The 15,337-nt window shown below is 36.6% G+C and overlaps 1 protein-coding gene across 2 annotated transcripts in view; it reads right to left on the reverse strand.

The window, feature by feature from the left end:
- Positions 1 to 4,468: 4,468 nt before the first annotated feature.
- Positions 4,469 to 15,337, reverse strand: part of mol (dual oxidase maturation factor 1 mol) — a 202,458-nt gene continuing 191,589 nt past the window's right edge. The window contains exons 7-9 of one of the 2 annotated variants that reach the window (XM_073967655.1): positions 5,932 to 6,517; positions 5,758 to 5,846; positions 4,469 to 5,654 (exon numbers count right to left, since the gene is read on the reverse strand). In XM_073967655.1, coding sequence (XP_073823756.1) covers positions 5,804 to 5,846; positions 5,932 to 6,517 — 629 coding nt within the window. In that variant the 3' untranslated portion in view covers positions 4,469 to 5,654; positions 5,758 to 5,803. Of the gene's footprint in view, positions 5,847 to 5,931; positions 6,518 to 15,337 lie in introns of both variants that reach the window. The other variant, XM_073967654.1, reaches the window with a different exon arrangement.

Genomic DNA, 15,337 nt, shown 5'->3' on the forward strand with positions numbered 1-15,337 from the left:
GCTTGCACACATTGTAACGCTCCAAAAGCCTGGTGTACAATCCATCGTTTTTCGGTACAGGCTCAAATATCCTTATCATATACATTTTAATGAATTGTTTTGTTATGTTTTATAAAAATGAATTAATAAAAAAGAGAATTGTTTTGTTATGTTTAACGCTATAAAAACAGACGGTTGTAGTAGAAATTTAAATTAACAGCCAAGCGACGACCTCTAATGTCAACAGATGGTACTACCACATAAGCGCCACCCCTAGCGGTAAAGTAAAAACAACAGCATACCAACTGAAGTTGGCTGCAGTTTGTTGGCGCAGCCACCACCGCCACGCTATAAAAGGAGATGCATGGCCGTCACTCGGGACAGTTGACCGCTGGTGAGTTAACTGGGGTATGATAACTACCGATCTTTTAACTCTGTGGGATAGTAGTGAGTTAACTGGGGTATGATAAGTACCAATCTTTTAGTTCTGTATTGTAGTGAGTTAATTGGGGTACTGAGAGCAATCGACGTACCAATATCTTAACTCTTTGGCGTTGCGTGTGAGTTAATTGGGGTACTCTTAACTCTTTGGTGTTGTATGTGAGTAAATTGGGGTACTGAGAGCAATCGACGTACCAAACTCTTAACTTTTTGGTGTCTTGTGTGAGTTAATTGGGGTACTGAGAGCAATCAACGTACCGATCTCTTAACTCTGTGCGGCGGTGTGTGAGTTAATTGGTTCACTGAGTGCAAACTACGTACCGATCTCTTAACATCTTTTGACATATTGTGATATTGACGTCATCGCCCTAACGAATGATTATTAAGACAGCAGCATATGACAGTTAACAGAGATATTGATTCGCCAAAAAGTTACTACCACGTGCTGCCGTTGGAAAACAAGAATCACACCCGTACCCGCGAAAAAGTCGGATGTTCAGGTCTCTTGTTATTAGGAGCTATGATTGATCAACTACGCTATCGAAGCCTCTGGAACAGTGCCTAAGCGAAACTGAATAATAAGATTTCGATAAAGTGTTTTTATGAAATGTAGTGTTAAGTGTTTTTATACCCTCCACCATAGTATGGACGGTATATTAAGTTTGTTTTTCCGTTTGTAACGCATTGAAATACTCATTTGCGACCCTATAAAGTATATATATTCTTGATCAGGGTAAAATTCTGAGTCGATCTGTGCACGTCCGTCCGCCCGTCCGTATGTGGTAATCACTCTAGCATCCACAAAAATGGTGATAGAACGCTGAAAAATGCGTCTTTTGTTTGCAGGCAGGTCAAGTTCGATGATGAGCTATATCGGTCCACGTTTTGGTATAGCCCCCATATAACGGTAGCCCCCGATTTACGGTATTTTTACGTTTTTAGCAACATTTTCAAAGCGATTTAGCTATAATTTGACACTTAGGGTTCTTAAGTGTCAATAAATTTACACAACAAAAGTTGTGGACATAGGTCCTCGTTTTGGTATAGCCCCCATATAACGGTACCCCCCGATTTACGGTATTTTGACGTTTTTAGCTACATTTTCAGACCGATTTAGCTAGAATTTGACGTTTAGGGTTCTTAAGTGTCAATAAACTTATATAACAAAAGTTGTGGACATAGGTCCACGTTTTGGTACAGCTCCCATATAACGGTAACCCCGGATTTACGGTATTTTGACGTTTTTAGCTACATTTTCAGACCGATTTAGCTATAATTTGACATTTAGTGCTTTTAGGTGTCAATTAACTTATATAACAGAAGTTGTGGACATAGTCCACGTTTTGGTATAGCCCCCATATAACGGTACCCCCCGATTTACGGTATTTTGACGTTTTTAGCTACATTTTCAGACCGATTTAGCTAGAATTTGACGTTTAGGGTTCCAAAGTGTCAATAAACTTATATAACAAAAGTTGTGTACATAGGTCCACGTTTTGGTATAGCTCCCATATAACGGTACCCCCGGATTTACGGTATTTTGACGTTTTTAGCTACATTTTCAGACCGATTTAGCTTTAATTTGACATTTAGGGTTCTTTAGTGTCAATAAACTTATATAATGAAACTTGTGGACATAGGCCCACGTTTTGGTATAGCCCCCATATAACAGTACCCCCGATTTACGGTATTTTAGCGTTTTTAGCTACATTTTAAGACCGATTTAACTATAAATTTACATTAAGGGTTCTTAAGTGTCAATAAACTTATATAACAAAACTTGTGGACATAGGTCCATGATTTGGAATAGCCCCCATATAACGTTACCGCCCGATTTCAGGTGTTTTGACGTTTTAAGTCACATTTCTAGACCGAATTAGCTATAATTTGATATTTAGGGTTCTAAGTGACCAAAAACCTTATATTCGAAAAAATTATGAACATGGGTACATGTTTTGATATAGCCCCATATAACGGTACCTCCCGATTTTCGGTATTTTGAGATTTTTACCTTCAAGTTTTAACCGAATTAGCTGTAATGTGAACATTTGATATTTGAAGTTCTTAGTGGTTACCACAACTCTCCACCAAAATTGTCTGAAATTTTGGGAAAATGCGTCTTTTGTTTGCAGACAGGTCAAGTTCGATGATGGGCTATATCGGTCCACGTTTTGGTATAGCCCCCATATAACGGTAGCCCCCGATTTACGGTATTTTGACATTTTAAGCTACATTTTCAGACCGATTTAGCTATAATTTGACATTAAGGGTTCTTAAATGTCAATAAACTTATATAACAAAAGTTGTGGACATAGGTCCACGTTTTGGTATAGTCCCCATATAACGGTACCCCCCATTTACGGCATTTTGACGTTTTTAGCTACATTTTCAGACCGATTTAGCTATAAATTGACATTTAGGGTTCTAAATGTCAATAAACTTATATAACTAGTGGACATAGGTCCATGTTTAAGTCACATTTCTAGACCGAATTAGCTATAATTTGATATTTAGGGTTCTTAGTGACCAAAAAACTTATATTCGAAAAAATTATGAACATAGGTCCATGTTTACAAGTTTTAACCGAATTATCTGTAATTTGAACATTTGTCATTTGAAATTCTTAGTGGTCACCACACCTCTCCACCAAAAATTGTCAAGAAAGGTCGATGTATTGATAAAGCCCCATATAAAAGTACCTCCCGATTTTCAGTAATTTGATAGTTTTAGCTACAATATTAAACCGAACTAGCAGTAATTTGACATTTGAAGTTCTTAGTGGTCACAACGCCTCTCCATCAAAAATTGTCAACACAGGTCCATGTTCGGATATAGCTCCCATATAACGGTACCTCCCAATTTTCAGTAATTTGGCAATTTTAGCAAACTGTAATTTAACATTTGAAGGTTGTAGTGATCACCACACATCTGCATCAACCATTTTCAACATAGCGCCAATATTTTACTTAAAATGTTTAACGATATTTTGGTATAGCCCCAAAACAAACCTCCCGATTTTCCGTACCTTAGCTTTATTTTTGGACGAACTTTCCGTAATTTGAAATTTAAAAACCAACAAAAATTCTGCAACAAAAATTGTTCATTTAAGTTCATATTTTCGTATAGTCACATATAGAGGTACCTCCGAACTAGCTGTTAATGACATTTGAACTTCCCACGTTATGTACCGATTTTCGGTATTTTGAGGATTCTAGCTACAATTTTTAACCGAATTAGGAGTTATTTGACATTAAAGGCTCCCATCAAAAACTGTCAAAATAGGTCCATGTTTAATTATAACCCCTATATAACGTACCTCCCAATTTCTAGCCCACCAAAAATTGTCAACATATGTATGTACATAGTTAGATATAGGCACCATAAAAAAAGGCCTCCCGAATGAAGCATTTTATGTACTTTATCTGAAATTTTAACGTACCCACTTAAAGTTGGGGACAAGAATGAAAACTAATTATTCTATTTTAGTTCAGAATATTTTATGGTGGAGGGTATGGAAGGTTCGGCCCGGCCGAACTTAACGCTTTTTTACTTGTTTTAGAATTAAATATTATAACGTTTATGAAAAAACTGAAACTGGTGTTTTCTCTCTCTAAAGTTCCCAACAAATAAATTCTTGTGACGACCCTACCCAGCTTCAAGGTGAATTCACGTCGTCACAACATTCCGCAGAATGCCTGTATCAAAACACGTGCTTTCGACTGCATCCAATTCTACCCCAAAGGATTAGTAAAAATGCAGTGCAAAAGGTTCAGTGACAATGCAGTGCCAAAGGGTCAGTTAAAATTCAGTAGTACTATGGAGTGCATCTTTCAGTAGTCACGCTCTTGTAAAAATCATGAGTGCAAATGCATAACTTGTTGCACTTCCAGATCGCTGTACATATGATTTAACTGCATCTTTGGAGGCAGACATTTTGCTGGGTACCCGTAATTTGACATTTGAGGATCTCAGTGGTCACAAAACTTCTCCACTGTCACGGTATGTATGTATATTACCCTCCTGCTTTTACCAAGAAAGAAAACAAACATTTTTCAAACAATATAATTTTTTTATTAGAATTTTTTAATATTTTTTTATGATTTTCTTAAAATGTTATAAATACATCATAATTATTTTTTGTCATTGCATTATACAAAGAATTTGTTTTAGCCTATATCTTGTTTCAAAACGCTTTCATTTACATATGCAATAATATCGCTGCTCGCTCACTCGTTGCTACTTATAATTATTAAAAATTTGTTCACATATATATTTTATTTATAATAAATTAAATGGTATTGTTGCCAAACTAAAATATAATTAAATTTAAAACATAAAATTAAGGGGGAAAAATAAATAATTTTGTAAACTTAAAAAAATCACTAAAAATAATATTTAAGGAATTAGTAGCCAATTGTTGTGGTTTGTTTTAAAAAAAAATATGTGGGACCTACTTAATAAGAAAAGATAGCTAATTGTTATTATAATAATAGGTGATTACATTGTTTATAAAACCTTAAAGGTAACACTTAAAGTGCATTTTGAGGTAAAACTAAAGCAGTGAGGGTGGGGGTTTAAAAGAAGGGGAAGATATTGGAATTGTATTTTATGAACCAATTAATTAAATTAATTTTCATTTTAATTTAGAGTTAATTTTCAATTAGAATTTAATTAAAACTCCACTGTGCTTAGTTCGACGAAATAGTGATGAATAATAAAAAAATATTTGAAACTAAAATAACCCCTCTTTACAATCCTTATATGACCTCTCTGCTTAAATTTTACTTACAATTACACTAAACTAAAATCTAAATTAAAAATAATTTTTCAAGTTTTTTTTAACAAATTAATGGGGGGTTTATCACAATGATATCATCACTTAAAATTAGGGGTTGGTTTTTCATTTTTTTTTTTAAATATGCTATTTTAAGTATTTCATTCAATTACATTAGGCTTCAAAATCATTGTTCATACAACACTGGGTTAGCTTACAGAAAAAAACAAAACATGGCTGCCATTACAGGTGGTTGTACTTAAAACATAACCTTAAACTAACTGTCAAATTTAACTTACAACTAATTCTCGTTCGTCAAATCGGTCTATTTAAGCGTCCATGGGTTTTTGTTTAAATTTAAATACACATATATTTTTTGTTTTTGTTTATCACAATGAAATTTGTGTCAGTTTTACTCAATTTATGGTCAAGAAGTGTAGAAAAGAAAGACATCACGAATCTAAAAGGAAGAAAATCCAAGGAAGAAAAGAAGCGAGAGAGAGAAAAAAGGCAAAGTTAAACAAATTATTTGTCGCTTTCTGGAAAAAAACAAAGACTCTTGCCAATTAAGCTTCATAAACTATAGTTGTTGTATAGCCTTCAAGTTGGTCACCAGTGCTCTATGTCTCTTATGCGATTAATAGGAGGATTTCTGCAAAGAAAAACAACAAAAAAAGCAAAAGTCGACAAATTAATTTGGCAATTAACCTTAATGTTCCACGATACACAATACATACGGTAACATTCTTGACAAGGCATGTTTATGTAGTGGTGATATTTGTTGCATGGCCGACGCTGAGGCTATCGATGACCCAGAATCTTGAGACATTGTCCTTTGCATGTGCATTGGATGGGCTTGTATCTGTTGAGCCCTGCGGAACGGATAACGCCAAGGACTTTTGGGTACATCACTTTGATAGGCTTTATTATCTACACCACCGCCGCCGCCACCACTACTCGTTGAATGATGTCCATGTGGCATATGTGTGACTTCATGGTGAACACCACCTCCACCACCACCACTACTGCTACCAGCATTCATATGTTGCCGCATAGCACTACTCGAACTACCTCGATGTGTTTGTGGCATTGAATTGTCTCGGGCTTTCGATGATAGACGCCTTAGAATACGTGACCCTAATCCAGGTGGATCTTCTAAACTACGACTGGTACGTTTGCGATAGCGAACATCACTTGATTCCTCCAAAATAACATGACGATCATAGGGTGTACCATAATAGACTTCCAGTACCGTGGAGAAGGTGTGAGGCCACACTAAATCTATTATGGATATGAGGACACCAGCCACAAAGCAGAGAATACCTGGAAAGAAAACAAATATAGGATTTAGTAATTTTGACTTCAAAATAATTCAACAAATGAAAATGGAAATTCCTAAAAAAAAAAAAATTCTAGCGCCATCTACATTTCATATTTCAAATGGTTACTGAATGGAAAATGAAAATGAATGAAAAATGTTAACGGGCGCCTGGAGTTTCTGATTCTTGGGATTGTACTGAGCGAAAAATTCTACTAGACCATATGTCTGCGATGAAAATCCAGCTTCCCCATTTTGACTTAAAGTTTCGTATTCACTTTTTTTGATATTATGGCATATAACAGCCATTGAGATTTTCTATCCAAGACTAAGACACAAACTGTAGTCTATACAACAGAATGCGGCACCTCTTTACTCACGAGCAAGCAAAGAGAGCTTCTCTCTCCACTCACTAATTGAAATACCATGCACTGACAACAGTGTTCGCTCGAATTTTTGTTGTTGTGTGCCGAATGCTCTCTAGTACAGTGTTCACCAACAACTGCAAATGCAACCGCTGAATTTGTGTTGGGCACACGCACGAGATTATTTCTCGCTCTCTCGATAAGCAGCGTGTGCGTTAATTCATTGCTAAAACAAAGAAGATGATCGGTTGTGAGAGTAACGTTGAAACTCACCACAATTAAGATTGTGTGTGTTCACACAGACACGGCTCGCGAGCCCAGTGGTGATTAACACTGCTCTAGTACATCGAAACAAAGTGACCCAAATGAAACAACGGTATTTTCGTTGTCCATGTACCCCAACACGATAGAATTTTTGCATCAGAACGCTTGAATGTTTTTCCAGTCAACTTTTGTAGCACAGTGTCATTTATCGACATTATCCGAAAACAGGTGCACTGTCTCAAGACCAAAACTTCCTGAAGCAATGTTCCAATGTTTTGCGATGTACTAGAGAGTTCTTAATTATTGTCTTGGCTACAATTTTCGTATTTGTGTTGGTTTGGCTGTCATATGGCAAAATATCGAAAAACTTCGATAAAAAATTGCATGTCAAAATCCGGGGGCTCGATTTTCACTTTAGACAGACCATATGTCTAGTAGACTTTTTTGCTCAGTACAATCTCAAGAATCCGAAACTCCTGGCTCCCGTGATGGTGTTCAAATCGCCCCGACCTAATAGATATATCTGTATCTTACTCCTAGCCCCATCTACCCTTCACATTTTACATTATTATTCAACGAATTTTCTGAGAGGGATACATTTAGCATACTTCTAGGCGGAATAGTATTAACTTTAAGGTAAAGAATGACCGAAAATCTACATGGCGTACAAATCGTAAACTACTGAAACTTATACGCGATTTGTTTAAAAGGAATCTCGCAATTTGATTTTCCTCGGTCTAAGTGTGTTAGATTTTCGAGTTTTGGGTTATGTTGGTACAAATATCTCCGCTTTTTGATGCCTTAAATAGCCGTTTTGCATGCTCAGTTAACTTTTGACAGCTATTTTATTTAGTAACATGTTGGTTCATCTTAGATGTTTGCTTATTCCATCGTGGCTTATGCAGGCGGCTTAATTTTGGATGATTGATTGAGTCCAAGATGTGAACGTGAGTTTTCGCAAATTTTTTTCCAAACATCGAAGACGAACGAAAACAGTCCAAGCAAAATAGCAGTCAAAAGTTACTAAGCATGCAAAATGGTTGTTTTTAGGCAAAAAAAAAAAACTGTAACAACATAACGCAATAACATATATGAACAGCGTTAAGTTCAGTCGGATCTAATTTTTTATACCCTTCATCACGAACTGTATTGCAGAAAATGGGAACATTAGTTTCCTTTTGTTTAATAATGTCGAAACTCTTCCTTCACGTGGAACAATATCTTAACTGATGAAAATCACTTTATTTTTATAACTTTCTACGCGGAGGCTTTCCAAAATATCAGGTCCAAAATACCAGGTAATATCCACATCATCGTTGTTCTTTCCAAAACAAGGACCAATATTTACAATTTTCCGAATTGAACTTTTGTGTCCTCTGAGAACGCGCAATACCAAATTACAGCAATCTCGGTTCGAATATTTCACAAAAAAACCTCGAATTGGGCCTAGACTAAGACTTGGATATTAGTGGATAGTTTTTTCCGATTAAGTTATATTTCATCTGGGAACACAAAATTCCTCTTCGCAACCAATTTGGTAGAAAAATGTGACAAATCTTCAAGATGTGACCAAGCTAAAATCTGGTGACACCTTTATATGGGGGCTATACTAAAACGAACATTTTCTGGTGCAACGTTTAATATCCCAACGAAGACTAAAGCCACAACCTTCAAATAAATCGGGAGGCATCGTTCTATGAGGGCCATAGGAAACATGCTGTAGGTCCATGTTTTCTTATGACCCTCAGGTGGAACGTTTAACACTCCTTTGAAGACTAAATGTCAAATTTCAGCCATTTCGGTTGAGTATTGAGGCCACAACCTTCAAAATACTGAAAATCGGGGCATAAGTTGAATATACGCACTGGATTCGGATCGATGCACAGTGGATCCACTTGTACGGAGAAAATGGCCAAAAATATTTCGAGTGTAAAAATCAAGCCAATGCGCCGATTACAGCTTTGTGCTGCTGCGAAGAGTGTTTTTTCGCCTGTGGAGGGGGTGTACCGTAAGAATTGTTTTATGCTGCTAAGCAAAAAAAGGCTTGGGGAAACAAAACAATATCAAAACAACTTTAACAGCCTGTTCATGTATGTCGACCGAAAGGTTTTTTGCGCTTCGAAAGTGGAAAAAAATCATTTTCTGTTCATGTAAACGCCTTCAAAACGAAAATCTATGCGACCGACAAGGCATACGAAATAACACGTAAACGTACACTTTTCCATTAAATTTGGGTTTATGTATTTCGAAAGGACTGTCTCTTATAGAAAGAGAATGTCAAAATCACTCACTTCCCTTGTAGCTGCCGAGTAGAACGTAAACTCGCGAATAACACCGAAAATCTTAAAACAAACTTATGCAACACATTCTTGAAACAAAATAAAAATTTTGTAGACACGTTTTTAAGGCTGTTTCATTCATTATTTTGGTGAAATCAATAAAATAAAATAATTCAAAATACCGACACATTTTATTATGTCAAAAAAACAAAACAAACATATATTAATGTTTGTATGTATATGTGGATTTTGTTTTCATTTCTCATTTGGCTCTCATTTATGGAACATAGTTGTACAAACCCAGCAAACCAATCGTACCGACATCTTAACGAAATCGGAACAAAATTCGGACGATACGTCCGATGTCTGATCCGATATCGTAACGATATCTTAACGAAAGTTGTATGAAGTGGTTGACATAATTTCGGTACGAAATGTCGGAGCGACATCGTATCGATTTCGATCCGATTTCTTAACGAAATCTGAAGAAAATCCTTGGGAAATTCGGAAAGGAAATTTCTTTCCGACATTAGTTCCGAAATCGAAACGAAATCGGTACAAAATCTGAACTATTTCCGCTCCGAAAAATCGTTTAGAAATCGGAACGAAATCTGAACGACGTATCTTCCGAAATTGTTCAGACGTGTCGGACATCCGACATTTGGTTTGCTGGGAATGCACATTCAAATTAGTAGGATTTCGCATAGGATACGTAACGACAGTCGCACGATAGTTTGCGAAATACATGAACGCATTTTTAGACGGAAATGAGTGCCTGCTTTCCTTTCGTACAGATTTCCGTGCGACATACATGAACAGGCGGTAAATCCAGCCAATTTAGCCAATTAAAAATGAATATTTTTGTCTGAAAATTGGTAAAATTTTTAATATAGATCTTATAGCATTTTTCCTGTGAGACACGTACCGCCAACGTAACACAAATTTGGAAGAAGATTTCTTCATCTTGCCACTGATGCCACTTATGTTAATGTACGTGGTCAGATAACAGAGTTATACGCTAATATATCCATAGAAACCCTATTCTAGGGCAGCTTTAGTTTTAATACTGATTAATCTTAAACCCATGACCTACTTTGTAAAATTATTCCCGAGATGGGCACTGGTGGACATCATGACTAAAACCTTGTGTCAAATTTAAGTATATGATCGAATTGGCATTACAAAATACACCAAGAAAATGTGCAGCTAACTAGAATTCCACAACACGCTAAAAAACAATTTTTGAATGAAAATTAAAATTACCTCCTCCTTCAAAATCCACTATAATATTAGTTACGTGATATTTTGAATATATTTACTTGCACTATAAATATAGGTTCTACTCACAACATCAAATATTAGTCACATGTTCCGACTTTTGAAGCTATTCTTAAGAAGATCGCGTTCGAATTAAACAGAAACTAATATATTTTTAAAAAGGTCCATTTCAGAGTTGCCAGATGTTGTACCAAAATTTTGGCATTATTTTTTTTTTATTTTTGGCCAATGGGTGGATCCGCTGTTGATGAAAAAAAATTCGATTAAAGGAAAATTTTGTTCGCGTTAGCCGGGATTTGTTTCTGTCCATAGAAGAAAGTCTCAAATACCCGGCCGAAGGAAAAAATTTCGATTTAAAACAAACTTATCGTCATAACAAAGGAATTTTTTGAATTTTCGGAGCCTATATCTCGGGAAGTATGGACTTCCTTCCCATGATATATATTGGCGTGATCAGCACTACAAGCCCTACCTGCGGTAAAAATTTCAGATCGATCCGACTCCAGTCCAAACATTCAACCAGCTCCAAAATCGGTACCGGTCTATGAAGGCTATATGAAAACGTGGACCAGTACCGAGAAATTTTGTTTTTTTTTTAACATTTCTGAATGATAGTTTTGTAACTCCAACAAATTTCAGGCATTTCGGTGCAATATTGAGGCCGCATACCGAAAATCACCGTTAAATGTGGGCTACACGAAAAAGTCGACCTATAACAACAAATTTCAGATAAAAAGTTTGATACCTCCAATGAAGACCAAATGCCAAATTTCAACCATTTCGTTTAGCCACAACTTTCAAAATAGTGAAAATCGGGAGGTACCGTTTTATGGGGGCTACATGAAAGCGTGGACCTATGCCGACAAATTTCAGGTATAAAGTTTTATATCCCAAAGAAGACAAAATTTCTGTGATATTGAGATCACTACCTTCGAAATACGGAAAATCGGAAGGTACCGTTCTATATAAACGTGGATTAATAGACCTTTTTCAATACCAAATATCCTAGGAGTAATAGAAACTCCTATACAAAAATATAAAGTTCTACCATAAATATAGCGAGCTGTATCTTAATTTCAACAGACAGGCAGGCGGACGGAGAGACGGACATGGCTACATCGACTTCGAATTTTATGTTGATCAATTCGAACGAAATGACAAAATTATGTATACCCACCGTATTATGGTGGAGTGTATAAAACGTACAGCTAAAACACATAGCCCGAGAAAAATTCGCCCCAATTCAGCCCATCTATATTTCATAGTTTATTATTGCACCGACAATTTGTAAAGAAATATATATAGAGTATACTTTTAGGCGAAGAAGAGTTCGGCAATGAGTGATTAGTGAAAGAAAGTCGACACCCTTGATGGTTACGAAAATCTTCGGCAATTCACACACACACGACCCGAACGCAGAGAAAGATACCAAGAGATACCAAACGTTATGATTTGTTTTTGTTTTGTAGCATGCGTGAATAAAAACTTACAAATACACTGTCATAAATTGCCAATGTTTTGATTATATTCACATTTTTGGCTTCCCTATTCTTGATTGACCTGATCATCAACTGCTGAAGGTATCGAGTTTAATTTTGGACTATGTCCTATCACTAATGTATGGAGGACTGAAGTTTATAACCTTGAAGCAAGATGGTTGCTGTGAATGAATGTGATATGACCTTGTGTTCGTTTCTGTTTAATCTTACTCTGGTTCAATCTTCAGGTTAACAAGTAAAAAAGTGTCAGTCGGCTTTGCCGACAGAGATATACCCTCAGTCTATGTGAATTGAATCTTTCATCTACGGACAGATCGAATGTATTTAGGGTCTCTTCAGAATTTTGTGGCCTTTTTGAACATTTCAACTTGCCGACAAAAATTTGGATTAGGAATTAACTGCACTATGACACAAATGTTGAACTTTTGTGGGGGAGGTACCCTTAGGGAGGACCGATATGCGCCATTTTAGAAGTTAAACTTAATTTTGACAAAATATTAGGAGACCCAAAGTTTGGACTAAATTGGTTGCCCCATTCAAGTGATATCGTCCTAGCATTTAAGTGATATTTTTTTAAATATGTGGGAGAAGTACCGGAAGTTGTTTGGAAGTTGTTTGGATAAAATATGACGAAGACCAAATAGGTTAAACAGTTCGAGAGTTATCGTGGTCGCCACATATGGTGACAAATGGTTTTTTACACCTTTCGGGCTGTTTTCCCAAGAAATATGGATTTGCCCCTGAAAAAAATTTGACCGTCGTAATGTAGGTAGCGAAGGCAAATAGCTTCAACAAAAATCAAAGTGATTCGAGAGCAGGTCTTAAAGTGAACTTATCCGAAATTTTGTGTAGACAAATATAGTCCATATTCGATCCTGATCTATATCTGGTAGATATATTAGGATGTGCAGAGTATGTATTACATCGGTCACTACCTTTAAGTCTTATCGGGAGGTACCTGAAGGAGTGGACCGATATGGTGTATCTTCGAACTTAAACTATGTTTGGACAAAATATTACGAAGGCCAAATTTTGGACCGAATTGGCAGATCCGTTGCGCTCCAATCACTACACACGGTGTCATAGGGTTTTTTTGCACCTTTCAGGCTATTTTCTCAGGAAGTATGGACTTGCCCCTGATGAAACTTGTACCGTCGTATCGTGCACAGTGAATACATGTTGTTACAACAAAAATCAAAGCGATTGGAGAGCAGGTCCTAAACTGAACTTTTCCGAAATTTTGTGTGGGAGGTACCCGAAGGAGTGGGCCGATTGAGTCCATATTGGAATCTCATCTAAGTCTGGTAGAAAATTAACTATGTACAAAGTATGGGCTAAATCGGTTACTCCCTTCAAGAGTTATCGTGCGCACAAATTTTCCGAACATTTTCGAACTTTTGTGGGGGAGGTACCGAAAGGAGTGGACCGATATAACCCATCTTCGAACTTACACTAAGTTTGGGCAAAATATTACGAAAGACAAATTTTGGACCGAATCAGTTGATCCGTTCGAGAGTTATCGTGCGCACCAGACAGACACACAGACGGACCGACATTGCTAGATCAACTCCAAATTGTCTGAAACACATTAGGCTTCTGGAAGTTGTTTAACTAGGAATTAAAAATGGTGAAGTGTGTCGTACGTTCTTGCCCTATCCAGAACGTAGTTGAGCCATACCTATGGTGGTCAGTCGAATCAGATGGGGTTCTTCAGCGGAAACCCACTTATAGGACGCCATTCATACAATAGTGATATATGGTGGCGGCATCAGCCACTGCATCTGTATAAATGTTCTTCAATCCTGCCAAATAGACTTGTTGATCTCTTCCAGATCATAAAAATCATTCCTGTTAAACCCCAATTGATGATTGGGATGACTTCCACGGTAACCGACTAAAAGCGGACTTGAGGATCTTGTTCATACTTTTCAACTTATTGCAGATAGCATTCACCAATAACGAGGCTGAGATTCTTGGTACTCGGAATTGTTCTACCAATTCAATTTGGACATTCAAGGGCATTATTTTCTTCACAGTCCATCTGGTAAGCAGTAGATTTAGTGGTGGACGTTTGTATAATTTTCCAGCGTAAGAACACATTAAGATTGATTAAATAGGTTTTAAACATGGACGGGACGGCAACAGACGGGGAATGTACCTGTATAATTCGCCTCTGCTGTCATCCCTGCTTGGCTTCAGTAGCGGCACGCACTCCTCTTTCCCATATGGCTCTCGGGATGATCTATAAACTGCGATTAAAACTACATGCCCATGATGATGTTGGGAATAAGGAAACAGCTTCTCATATTGATTATGAAAAATGTATCTAAAATCTTCGCTATTGGCTACAGAAAGGAAATCGGTTTGTACGAACTGTGATTAAAATAACACGCCCACCCGTTCGGGTCTGCCATTGTCTTCTTTCCCAGATTAGAGATTCCTTTAATTGTTACCCAAAATCTTAATAGAACAGGACTGACGGTCAACTTATAGTAGGCCGGAAATTTTCTCATAGAAGACCAGACAGTCTTCCAAAAAATGACCAAAAGGAAGACCAGAAGGTATTCCCGTAGAAGACCACATAGTCTTCTCATAAAAGTCCAGTATGTCTTCTCATAGAAGACCAAATCTTCTCGTAGAAGATCAGTGGCCTTCTCATCGAAGACCAGAAGGTATTTTCATAGAAGACCGGAAGGCCTTCTCACAGAAGTTCAGAAGGTCTTCTCACAGAGACCAGAAGGTCTTCTCATGGAAGATCAAAAGATATTGTCATAAAAGATCAGGAGGTCTTCTCATATCAGACTACACCCGTTTCACACGTAATTCGAAACATTCCAGTTGTAATTCGTAACATTTTACTTGCAATTCGATTATTCTATTTGTAATTCTTAACATTTTATTTGTAATTGGAAAATTCCTTTTGTAATTCGAATTATTCTATTATTATTACAAATAGAATAATTCGAATTACAAATAAAATAATACGAACTACAAATAGAATAATTAGAATTACAAATAAAATAAATCAAATTTCAAATGGATGAATTCGAATTACAAATGGGATAATTCGGTTCTCAAATGGAATGATTCGAATTACAAAGAGAATAATTCAAATTATAAATAATATAATTCAAATTACA

This window comes from Musca autumnalis, unplaced genomic scaffold (genome assembly GCF_047663935.1).
Source record: "Musca autumnalis isolate F117 unplaced genomic scaffold, ASM4766393v1 scaffold_2, whole genome shotgun sequence".
Taxonomy (NCBI): Eukaryota; Metazoa; Arthropoda; class Insecta; order Diptera; family Muscidae; genus Musca; species Musca autumnalis.